Below are 12,506 nucleotides of genomic sequence, written 5' to 3'. Positions count from 1 at the left end.
ATGTATATCCTGGCTTGCCAGGAGAAGGCGGAACAGCGAAACGGAGAAGTTGTCATACGTTTTAATCATATATTTTCCCTGATCTTAGCTAGACTGACCTCCACCTGCACCATACGTATGGGATGGTGTTGCTTCTCCCTCGCACAGATGGGTTTTCTCCTTGTCTTACAATTTCCTCCCACGTCTACAAAACACTCATTCATTGAAAACACCTTGATACGTGCGTCTTCGTGTTCACGGATTGTGCAGTGTTGTTGCGATGCAGTTGCATAAATTATTCTGTATAAAAAAACGATAAATGATTATTCGGTGTTGTATATACCAGAACGATGCTTGTCCAATGTGTGCTTATTGCCAGCTTCTACTCTATACATGTGTCTATTGTGTACACGATAGTTTCGCTTCAAACACGTGGCAGTTATGGCACAAATTAAACGAAAGTCACTAACACCTCTGGCGCCGTGGAGACCTTTGCGTGCGTGTCGCCTTCAAACGTATCGGATTTACGTAGCCCCGAACAGAGACTTTAAACCCAAAAGAGCGTCGTGCCTGCCTGAATGGAGCCGTCGCATTTCATTCCATACGCTGTGCGTTTTTTTTTTGTGCTCCCGTGGGATACGTTGGGAGGTCACTGGCGGTGCAGTGGCTTTACCACGCACTGCCCGATGACCCTGGCCACCTAAGTTCGGCATCGATCTCGGTTCTGGCTCGTGTGGTAACCGTGCAGTCAGAAACACCCACGACTGACAGTGTGAGGAGGCCTTCATCCAGCGGTGGATGGACACAAGGAGCTGTAAATGAATGTATTAAGTCACACGTTTTAATCATAGATTTGCCCTCATCTTAGCTAGACATTGCATTATGTTATTAAATGTTTCAAATGTATTTATATAATTATATATTTCATATATATATGATAAAGTACAGCATACTTGTAGGCACAACATATGATTGCAGGCAAGTGCCCTGTACTTTCTCTACGCGGGTTTATGTGTTCTATCAGACGTGTGCTTCATCGTGTCAAATCTTGGATTGAACTACAGCTGGTGGAAATCAGCTCATACTTTCTTAAGCCATGCAACTCTTTGCAGATGATGTTGGGAAGAATGCTTTGGCATAGCGCCGATGTTTAAACAACCTCCATTAGGCATACCTGGAGGGGAGGGGGGGGGCAACTCTAAACACCTGTCAGGTTTTTATTTCATTTTGCTGGCTCCGTGTACAGACGACACACCGATGCTGCAGTTGCTTGCACGTCCACCTTACGAACAAAACGGCCTCAACCGAGACACGTGGCTCTCACGGAGAGAGAGAGCTAAGTGACATACCGTTGAGAGAGAGCGGTGGAAGTCTGCCAGACAAAAAAAAATGTATCTTGCGTACAGTTGGTAGAAACGCAGCCGCCAATTCTCCAGCAGTCGGCACAGCGACGTGCAGTCAGTGGCCGGGGCAGTGCGTGCGTGTGTGTGTGCGTGCGTGTGTGCGTGCGTGCGTGTGTGCGTGTGTGCGTGCGTGCGTGCGTGCGTGCGTGCGTGCGTGCGTGTGTGCGTGCGTGCGTGTGTGCGTGCGTGCGTGTGTGCGTGCGTGCGTGCGTGTGTGCGTGCGTGCGTGCCCACGATGCGTTAGCTCACGCCGAAGCGATTGGCCAAATGGTGTTGAGACGCACAAGCTGCTACGTCGTACTAGCACTGTAGCGCAACCTTCTACGACTAACTGTGAACTTTTCTTTTTTTAGCAGGTAAGGCCCACTGAGCTATATAGTTGTCTTTCAGAAGCGACCTGGTCACAAATGACAGCTCAACGAAGTGGCTTATCGTCACGTGCAATTCTATAAAATGGGGGCTTACGAAACTTCAGTGAGAGAGCACGAAGCAGTAAATGTTAAACTTAAAAAAATTGAAATAATTCTAGATTTGAAGCATTCGTGACTGCAAGGATTCATATTGTTAGGTTTTTTCTGTAAAGTCACGTAGGTAAAAAATTAAAATTATTAAAAGTAATTTTTTTTTACCTACGTGACGTTACCGAAAAAACCTAAGAAAATGGAAATAATCAATATAATGAGTAATATTATCATCTGTTTTGTCTATCATAGGTCCTGCGTAGCTCTAACTCCCTATATGTAAGGTCCTGTGTAGGGAGAAAGGCTGTGACGCACATTGCTAAATTGTAACTACATTTGGATATTGTCCATCACCCTCCAACTATCGTAGACCATTTGTGTATCATAAAATGAAACTTAACATGTAGAAGACGGATACAACAGTAGATCAGTGTGTTTGTGTATGCAGTCATTACAACTGCAATTGATGGGGCTTAAATACATTTTCCCACCTAAATATAATAATTTAGAAGGCGGGGCTGCTTCAAGCAATTAGTCAAAATTCCACAAACATTCAGATATTCTACAAATCTGCGGCACATACAGCGTACATGATCGATTGGCAAATCTCTCAAAGTTGACCAAAGACAAAGATGGCCTGTATAGCCTTTAGACCGTTGGGGCAAACACTGTTGCCGAGTAGCACCTATGAACGACACAGGAGGTGGCACGTGGCCAACACCACCCCTAGCCACCTTTGTCTCCCCAGTCCTGGTTGTTACACACCACGCCAGGTACTTATTTGAACTAGACTCAAACCATTTTTTATTTTACCAGGTAAATCCCACTAAAATATTATCTTCTTTTTAAGAATGCACCTGGCCACAAATGATAGCTCAACAATGTGGCTTATCATGTGGAAATTTATATAACAGCCAAATACTCTATGGCTGAGTCGACCTAAGAGAGGCCCAGAACCGGTTAAAATATTCGTCACAGTTATTGGTCGTGAGTGGGAATCAATCTCAATCTTGATTTGAAGCTTTCGTGACTGCAGGAATCCATACTCTTTGGTTCTTTCGGTAAAGTCACGTAGCACCAATTTATTTTATTTTATACCTACGTGACTTTACCGAACCAAAGAGTAGGGAATCAATCTCGTAGCGCAGTGCGCTAACCACTAAACTATCGCTCCCCACCATTCAAAGAGGAGCACACACACGCACACACTGGAGGGGCACCAATTTCAGACTCAGCTGAGGGTTGGCACGTGGGAACACACGACACGCTGCCACCGCCGCCATACGAGTATTTGGCACGCTTGTGGCTTCGCTGCTCAGACGGATAGCACAGTGCCGGTAAACGGAGCAGACAGGGAGCCTTGGATTGGCCACGGTCTGTTTTCACAGGACACACAAGTAGCCTTAGCAGCCCCGAGTGTAAACACAGGCTGAGCCAGACGTAAGGCCACACTAAGCCAGGCCAAGCTATCCTGAGCTTAAGCAGATGGTCGCCACAGAGAAGCGAATACATGCAATGGAAGTATTGCAGTCCCTCAAAGACGTGAAATCTGAATTGTATTTTTGACTCATCTTCACCGGAATTTTGTTGAAAAGCTGAGATATTGTGTTTATTAAGTTTGTTTACCAAGTCTCAGGACTATTTTTAGGAAGGTCCTGCCAAATATTCATATGTCAGGGCGATGTTACTATGAATGATCCCAATTGAGTCATTTGTAGGTGATTTTTTTAGCATTGTGATATATTTAGGTAATACCTGTTACAATGGGTTTTTTTCACACTGGGATGAAACCCATACAGGACATGGGTGGGACATGCAAACTCCCCACAGAAAGGCACTCGAGTCGGGAGCCCAGGCCGTTCTTGCTGTGAGACATAAGTGTTACCACTCTGCCACCCTGACACCCTGGCTACATCACACTGCGTAGATCATGAAGATGTATGTATTGATAACTTGTCTGTTATACTAATAGGGCGTTCCCCCTTTTTTCTGGCAACAAAACTGACACCTTTTGCAAGGAATCATGCTTACATTAACCACAATACCTGCAGTCAAATGCAAACAAAAAACAATACTCTGATAATTTATGCATTGTCTTTGAAACTGATTGGTCCACACCAGAGACAGCTTTCTTTGGAGCCTAGTCTCATATGGTGTTCGACCAGATGACGCCAAATATCGAAATGTGATGTAATACAACACAGAGAGTCGGTCAACACACAATTAACGCATAGCCTGTGTCCTCTCTTTTGGAATGTTCACACTTAAATTCTAACTTAGCAATCTTTGAAATACGTAATCAACCAGACTATGCGTTAATTGTGTGTTGACCGACTCTCTGTGTTGTATTACATCACATTTCGATATTTTGCGAGGTTATTTAATTTTAGTGTGCCTTTCTCCTAATTTTCAAGCTTGTGTGCCGTGCCACGTCGTCATCTTACTTGCGCAGCAGCAACACGTTGCCGTACACTCATTGATATGCTAATTTTCTCTGCCCCCTCCCTCTCCCCGTCCCCGCCCCCCCTCTCTATATTTAAGGGACCGTCACAGAAACGACCCCTCTCTCTGTGCCGATATGTGTCCTCTCTCTGTGTGTCCTTGTGATGTCTGTCTGCTTATGTCTGTCTATAGTTTTCTAGTTAGATTTTTATTGCTATTTCTTTTATGCCTGATGATGATTGCTTGTGTTGCAATCGAAACGTCGCTATTATTTTAATTTATTATTTTATTTTTAGACGTGACTTAACCGAAAGAACCAAAGAATATCAGAGTGTTGTTTTTTGTTTGCATTTGACTGCAGGTATTGTGGTTAATGTAAGCATGATTCCTTGCAAAAGGTGTCAGTTTTGTTGCCAGAAAAAAGGGAAAACCCCCTATTAGTATATTTTGGTACTGGCAAAGGAGATCCCATGATGTAACTTGTCTGTTGTACTTAATGGGAGGTGAAATCACCCTCTAAATCTGATTTAACAAAACATCTGATGCGGCGTTTCCAAAGAGTCCATTTCTAAAACTCTTACACATGGCAAACGTTTTTTTCCCCTTCATCCTATTTAATTCTACTTGCGAATCAACAACATATTTTTCTAATGCTCGCAAATCTCGTTCCAATAAGGAACGCTTTTGCGCTGTGACATGGAAAATCATCCATGGCACATTACGTACAAAAAACATACACTAGCACAAACAATATTCATCATCATCATCATACATACTCTTCTCATCTCAAGTACATTCACTATGAGTCAAGTACAGCCCTTTTGTCGTTAATCCACTGCTGAATGTTGGCCTCCTCTTGCAGTGCAGTTCGTGAGGGTTAGTCAAACTATACTTCACCGTTCTGGTAAGTGCGAGTTGGTGAAGGCGGTGAGGTTAGACGCGAGGACATAGAAGCACAGTGCAACACTGGATTTTGCTACGTTGTCCTCTTCTGACCCGCAACGTAGCCCCACAGTCTATAACACCTGTTAGGCATGTTGGTCTTCCAACCAGCGCTGTCCAGGCTGCTCAACTTCCAAGATGTGAGTAGATCGGGCACATTCCAGATGATTTAGTCAAAGGCCCACTATTACAGGAGTCCAAAGACATGTTGACCTAAAACGTGACACTAATGAAGGCACCGACAAAGAAAAGAAAAACCTCTGGTTGGCACCTCGATGACGTTAAACTCCGGGCTGCCCTTGAGGCGCGTTTCCTTGCACAAGACACCCACGTCCTCGTCGTGGTTGCAGTCGCTGACGCCCCAGCCGCGCGAGACGCACTCCGCCAAGCTCTGCTCGCTTCCACGACAGTGCACGTTGTCCAGCCAAATCCTCCCTGGGGGAGCGTTCGCGCCGCGAGCGCACGTGCCAGACAACAACACGGCTTCAACGCACCACACCGCTGCAATCCCGAGGCTTCACTATCATAAGGTGATCCTTTGATTTCCACCCTCCACCCCCCCCCCCCCAACTTTTTTTCTCTCTCTAAAATTGCACGACCAAAAGTCGCGTCACGAGACGAATGAATCCGTCCCTTCAGAAATCAGAAATGTCACAAAGCACAGAGCGCCCCCTCCCCCGTGCGTGTTAGAGAATGACACGAGAGATGAGACTTTTACAACGGTAGGATCTCAGCAACGCTGGCTCAGTGATCTGACCTCTGGTTCACCCAGCCTCCTCTCTGTATAAAAACAACATAAAAGTCAACTGAACTTGCAGTTTCAATGAGTGGAAACTGAAAACAAGTGTTGATTGAAGAATAATTTACTTATTTATCCAGGAAGGCACACTAAATCGTAGGACTCTTTCTCAGGAGGGTTCTGCATTGGGTTTTTATTCTAAGATGTTTCCAAGCATTATGATGAGTATTTACACTACACACATGGGAGGAAACCGGAGCACCTGGAAAAAAACGCACGTGTGCAAGGCGGCAACACTCCATACAGATGGAAACAGATGGCAAATTAGTCCACTTGCTCTACTGCCTTCTCCTGGAGAGCCAGGGTATGACACCTTAATGCCCCCATGGGAAGGGACTTTGCGCAATATTTGAGCCAACCGTCAACCTAAGCCTCCACAATGCTAGACGACTGGTGCACACCAACCACTGCCCGGCTTATATATTATCCTCGACTTAAACATTATTGGAGGTTCCCGCAGTCTGTCCTTACGCAACCAAACACTCACTAGAAACTCTCGTCTTCCTTCTGGATGTCAATGCCTCTCACCTTCTTGTTGTTCTGTTTACACATCGATGCTGTTTGTCTGGGTGCAGTATATGTTTTAAAAATATATATATAAGTTTAGGAATACAAATATTTTCAGGGCAGATAGATAATGTTGGCCACAAAATAATACTTGTTACAAGTTAACATTTTCTTGAAATATGTGCATCTGCCTTGGTCTGACCTGGATATAGATTCTGCAAATTAACGGTGGCAGGTACGAATCGATTAGGATGTAATGATGGCCTTTGAACATCCATTTGGGGGTGTAATGAGCTCATGGTGATTGATGATTGTGACAAGATTAATATATTTGTATATCTGGGGACTACATATCACATGGCATCTATCAAGAGCGATGATGTATTATCCTGAATGCGTGACATTTTCTAATGACAATATCAAAATATCAAGCACCGTTACTACTAAAACACACCACTGCAGGTCACAATAGCCTCGCAGTGGTGAGGCTAATTTTCAATATTTTGCTGCTTATATATCATCATAGAAATAAGCGTTAGCGGTCAGTGGTGGTGCTTGCCCATAATTTTGGGTCTTCACCTGAAAGTTTGTCCTCCTGGTGATATGACTGAGCGAGACACACAGTCAAGAGATAGATATGTCTTGAGGTGAGATAAATGTAGGCAAAAAATATAGATGCAGTGAGATGAAAGGTGTAAGCGATAAACAGAGATAGTGTGAGATGAAAATCCAAATAGGATGGAGTTGAGAGAAATAAGATACAGATGTCGTGGTAAAATACTGAGATAGCATGGATGTAGAAGCATTCAGATGGGATATGAGTTCAAGGAGGAGAGATGTATTGAGACAAGATGTGAGAAAGATGGCAGTATACATATACAGATGTGCAAGAGAGATACATAGAAACTTCAGAGATAGACAGATGGGAGACTGGATGCATTCCGATGCGATAGAAGGGAGAGGATGGTAGAAGAGAGATGCACTCAGGTTAACTGTAGGTAATAAGTGAGAGAGATGTGTTTCGTATGAGATACAAAATATATAATATAGTATAGGAGAGGGATGTATTCATGAGAGATAAGTAGAAGACAGAATATGCATTTATATGAGATAGAAGAGAGTGAGAATATTTAAGAGATTAGAAATTAAAACGATGATAGGAATTTAACACGCAGGCTTTCGCGACCTATTTAGAGGTCCACGTTTTTGCTTAGTTTGCTTATACCTGGCACGCCACTGATAGGAGCAACTATTTTGGGAACAAATTAACCAGTATGGGCCTGAAGCGCAACGCAGTCACGAAGTCCAATTCTCCACAAGACACTTTGTGACGGGGCTTGCAATGCGTACCTATTCCTCGGCCGTACTTGGCGCTGTGCGCCCAGCCGTTGGCCCCGATAAATCCCGCCTCCTGGCACACCACGTTGGCCGCCTCCATGGAGAAGTCGTCATCGCACACCGTGCCCCACTCGCCCTGGTGGAACACCTCTACGCGGCCCTCAAACGGTTTGCGTGGGTAGCCGGCAAGACGCAGCTTGTATCCGCCGTTGGCAGGCTCCTCGGGTTTTCTCGGTTGTCCGGCCTGCGAGGGTTGCCTGGTCTGGGAAGACTGCCTGGGCCGCTGGATTTGTCGGATTACCCTGCCGTTCTGTCTCCCCTGCCTTCTCCTCCGCAGGGGTTCATGAGCGAGACACAAGTGGACGACGAGCAGGAGGAGTGGCAGGGTGATGAGCGGGAGCTTCATCCTTGGGTGGCTTTTCTGTTGATGTTATTTTCATTCAAAATTATTCAGAAGCGAATCAGACAATCTGTATTTAAACTGGAGGAGGAATACAATGAGCCGTGAAGCTCTTTTTCATAGACGTCCAATATGGGTCGGTCAGCAACTAACAACAGCTAACAATTAAAAAAAAACTATAGGAGCAAGTCACTAAATGTGAAAAAATATTTCTAAAAGATCATTTTACATTTGTTTTATTTAAGTCACTGTCAGCATTACACGTATTGTCATTTAAACATAATTGACATTGATATTGAAGGACAGCGAAAACATGAATGAATTAGCATTGCTGAAAAATCAATTGGAGAATAATCAATACATTAACATAAAGAGTGTTCTTCATTCACGCTGTAAAGGTTATTGTTGATGCATAACTTCACTGCCAGTCAACAACAACTCAAACAATGAGTTACTTTCCGCACGTACTCGGAAATAAGAGTCGAGGGGGGGGGGGGCACGAGATGTTAAATTTGGGCGAACGGTTTCGATTTCAGTAGCGTGGGTCATTGGGAGAAACTACATTTACGATAACGATGTGAGAACAAACCCATTCTCCCTCCTCAATGGCCCAAAAAGTTAGCCCCAGAAGCCTCATATAACCAGACCCCCACATGGACAGGTCTAGACATGACATCAGTGCGACTGATCTTTTCACAGAATGCTGCTCTGCCACTGAATTTGCACCATTTGCCCGGAGCTGAATACAAAGTGCGCGCTCTCCCCGCAAGCATTGCTCTTTAAACGCCAGAGGCATTTCCGCTCAATGCTAATGCAGTAACACCATGAGCTTAGACTGCAATAAATTGTTCATGCCAACTGCTGTCTGAAGGGGCCTCTACTTAGAGAGGGTGTATTGGTCTACTCTTCCATGCACGCTTGGTTGTTTAGACCGTCCTGATACTCCCATACTCCACCACACTCGAACTGCCGATGGACTGACACTGACAACGAACACTTTAGAAATTACTTTAAAGAACACGGCTACTGGATACACATCATCACCAATGGAGCTTCGGCATAATAATTTTTTTTTTAACACGAGTACAAGGTTTATTTTTTACTTTTCTATATATATTTTAAATCATGGGACATACGAAAAGAGCACAAAGCACATATTAAGCATGTCAAATGTAACATTAAACGTTTCAGATGACACATCCGATGTACAGCTTGCACACACTGCATACGCAATAAGCACCATACATCAATCAACAAAGAACTACCTTGGTCCAAAGTTACTTACTTTCGTCCTCTTACTTTCTCTTATATCAGCAGCTGCAGCAGTCTTACTCAACTCGGCGACTTTCGGGCAATGCTGACTGCGCTTATTGCAACGTGGAGGCTCGTGTGTGTGCGTGCGTGCGTGGATGAGTTAGTGCGTGGATGAGTGAGTGTGTGTACGTGCGAGAAACCCGTTCCAAAATTCCTATCGCTCTCCCCCCCCACTTCTTCTCTCACGCTCACTTCACGGGCCTTGAGAACCGCTTGCTGCTTCTGCGAAGTTTGCTTTACTCTCCCGATGATGGTGGTGGTAGTGGTGATGATGATGATGATTACGTTACCACCACGAAATGTCCGGTATTTTGTTCCAGACTCCGCCTGGATTGGGGCAGTCTGAACATTCCTGTGCGCAGAAGCGTCCTATCGTCATCCATGCAGCGGCCTCTTTCGTTTTCGCGATAGGGGAACGCGCACAGATGTGGAGAATACACCGGCTCGAGATCCGTGGAACACAAAGACGAGAGAACAACAGACATCGAACATGGGTGGGGCCCATATTGTGCTGCGTAGTTTACGAATCGCTCAGATTGGGATGCGTTTGCGTTTGTTGCACAAATGCCATTAAACCAAGGTACTATTCGTTGAGTAATGGAATAATTATATAATGACTAGCGGGAAGTACCCGGCGTTGCCCGGTTCGAAAAGACACACACACACATCGACTTACACACACACACATATAGACTCAAACACACAGACATCTACTTACACACACACATGCAGGAACACACAGACATCGACTTTAGAGACATACACACATGGAGTTACACAAACACATCGACTCACACTCACACACAGACTTACACACATCGACTCACACACACATACATATAGTAACACACACATAGACCTACACACACACAGACCTACACACACACAAAATATGGACTTACACACACACACACATATATCGATGTACAGACACACAGCGACTCACACACACATCCACTTACACACACACACATAAACTTAAACACACACATGCATAGTCACACACACATGGACCTACACACACAAACACATATCGACTCACACACACACATATTGACGTACACACACACACATCGACTGACACACATGGACCCACACACACATCGACTTAAAAACATACATACATAGACTCACATGCACATAGAACTACGCACACACATATGGACTTACACACACACATCGACTAAGACACACACATGGACTTCCACACACACACATCGACTGACACACACACATCGACTTAAACACACCGCACACACACATGGACGTACACAAACACAGCGACTGTCACACACACATTGACGCACACACACACGGACTCGCACAGACACAACGCACACACATATATGGACTCACACGCACACATGGACGTACACACGCACACTCTAACTTTGATATAGACTAAATAAGTTTGCAAATAATAATAGACTTTAGCGAAAGTAATTAGGAGTGACTGCGAGGGTGTTTTGGTGCAAACATTTGCCGCGAGCAAGAGCGGCAAATAAATGAAAGTCAGATAATTGGTTCTTTACCCTTCTATCTGGCAACAAAACTGACAGATGACGCCAAAAGGCGCTGCGCCTTTTGGCGTCATCTGGTCCAACCCATATGAGACTAGGCTCTAAGGAAAGCTGTCTCGGGTGTGGATCAATCAACTTTAAGGACAGTGCACATTATCAGAGTTATGTTCTTTTGTTTGTATTATGACTGCAGGTATTGCGGTCTATGCAAACATGACTCCTTGTAAAAAGGTGTCAGTTTTGTTGCCAGATAGAAGGGTAAAGAACCAATTATCATATTTTTACTGGCAAATGAGGTTCCCATAGTGTAAATGAAAGTCAATGAATAAAAAATCAACCAAACCTACCTGTAACTATGAGCAGATGCGCATCAATCAAGCGTAATTGGCATAACGTCACTGCTCAATCCCCGTACTGAGGGAGCAAGTGTAAATATGACAGAATGAAGACGTAATTGAGTATATTTATTGGTTTGCCCCTGTGCAGTAAGTGACATTGCGTGGCTGCTTACGCCTCAAGAGTACAGAAACAGGCTATTCTTCATGAACATTGGTTCATCCCGGTCATTAAATCTAACCTATAAAAGTAAATTTGTAACGAGTAAACAGTCATGGTAATAAATGTTTGAAGGGAGCTATAAATCTGTGTTGCGCAGTGTCCACACGAAAGAAAATTCCCCTCTCATCCCCACCCAACTCGTGTGAGTTGGGTGGGTCGAGCACGCGGTGTGTAAGAAATAAATGACCGAAAACAGCCCTAAATCGCTAATTAAACTATTTTAAAGGTGACGGATGCGAAATCGGAATAGCGCTGGCTCAGCACGGGGCTGATGGCGTGCTACCTGGTTACTTTTTTTACACTTTCACCCCACGGTTCGCGAGCCAGATCCTTCGCAAGTTTCGGCCACACACAGAGACAATGCATTTTACAGGTGGAAAAAAAGATGTAGTGCAGTAGTGTCACCGTAATGTCACGAAAATTGAGACTCGTGTGAGTGAGGCTGACCCAACACGTGTTTACTGAAGTCGAGTGCCGTGGATTTTATCAGCCAGACGAATTTTTCAAATGTACTTTTGTTGTTTAAACAGTTTAATCGCCAATAGAAAAAATATTTGCAGCGACAGCACGAGCGGATATTGTTTAAATCCTGCCATTCGCGCGTAAACAGTTTACACCCACCAGCCAATGCGGACCATCAACACGAAATACTCAATGGCCTTTGTGGTAATTCCAAGCACCCAGCCCCTCCCCACCCAGCCCTTCCCCACCCCACCCTCCCAACCCAGCCCCTCCCAACCCATTTTTGGATGCACGACGGACGGACAGAATAATCTCGTGGGCTGGTGTAATCAGGTTACTACCAGTATAAGTGGAGTGACATACTACATCGGAATGCAAAGT

At 44.6% G+C, this 12,506-nt stretch overlaps 1 protein-coding gene across 1 annotated transcript in view; it reads right to left on the bottom strand.

Annotated features, from left to right (window-relative positions):
• The window catches only part of LOC144935171 (lysyl oxidase homolog 3A-like), a 41,930-nt gene extending 31,959 nt beyond the window's left edge, over positions 1–9,971 (bottom strand). The window contains exons 1-3 of the mRNA XM_078861636.1: positions 9,557–9,971; positions 7,884–8,292; positions 5,499–5,662 (exon numbers count right to left, since the gene is read on the bottom strand). Of these exons, the coding sequence (XP_078717762.1) occupies positions 5,499–5,662; positions 7,884–8,277 (558 nt within the window). The 5' untranslated portion in view covers positions 8,278–8,292; positions 9,557–9,971. The remainder of the gene's footprint in view (positions 1–5,498; positions 5,663–7,883; positions 8,293–9,556) is intronic.
• Positions 9,972–12,506: the final 2,535 nt, after the last annotated feature.

Source organism: Lampetra fluviatilis, chromosome 12, assembly GCF_964198595.1.
Source record: "Lampetra fluviatilis chromosome 12, kcLamFluv1.1, whole genome shotgun sequence".
NCBI classification, from domain to species: Eukaryota; Metazoa; Chordata; class Hyperoartia; order Petromyzontiformes; family Petromyzontidae; genus Lampetra; species Lampetra fluviatilis.
The sequence above is the reverse complement of the archived record's forward strand: the minus strand, read 5'-3'. Positions and strand labels throughout refer to the sequence as shown.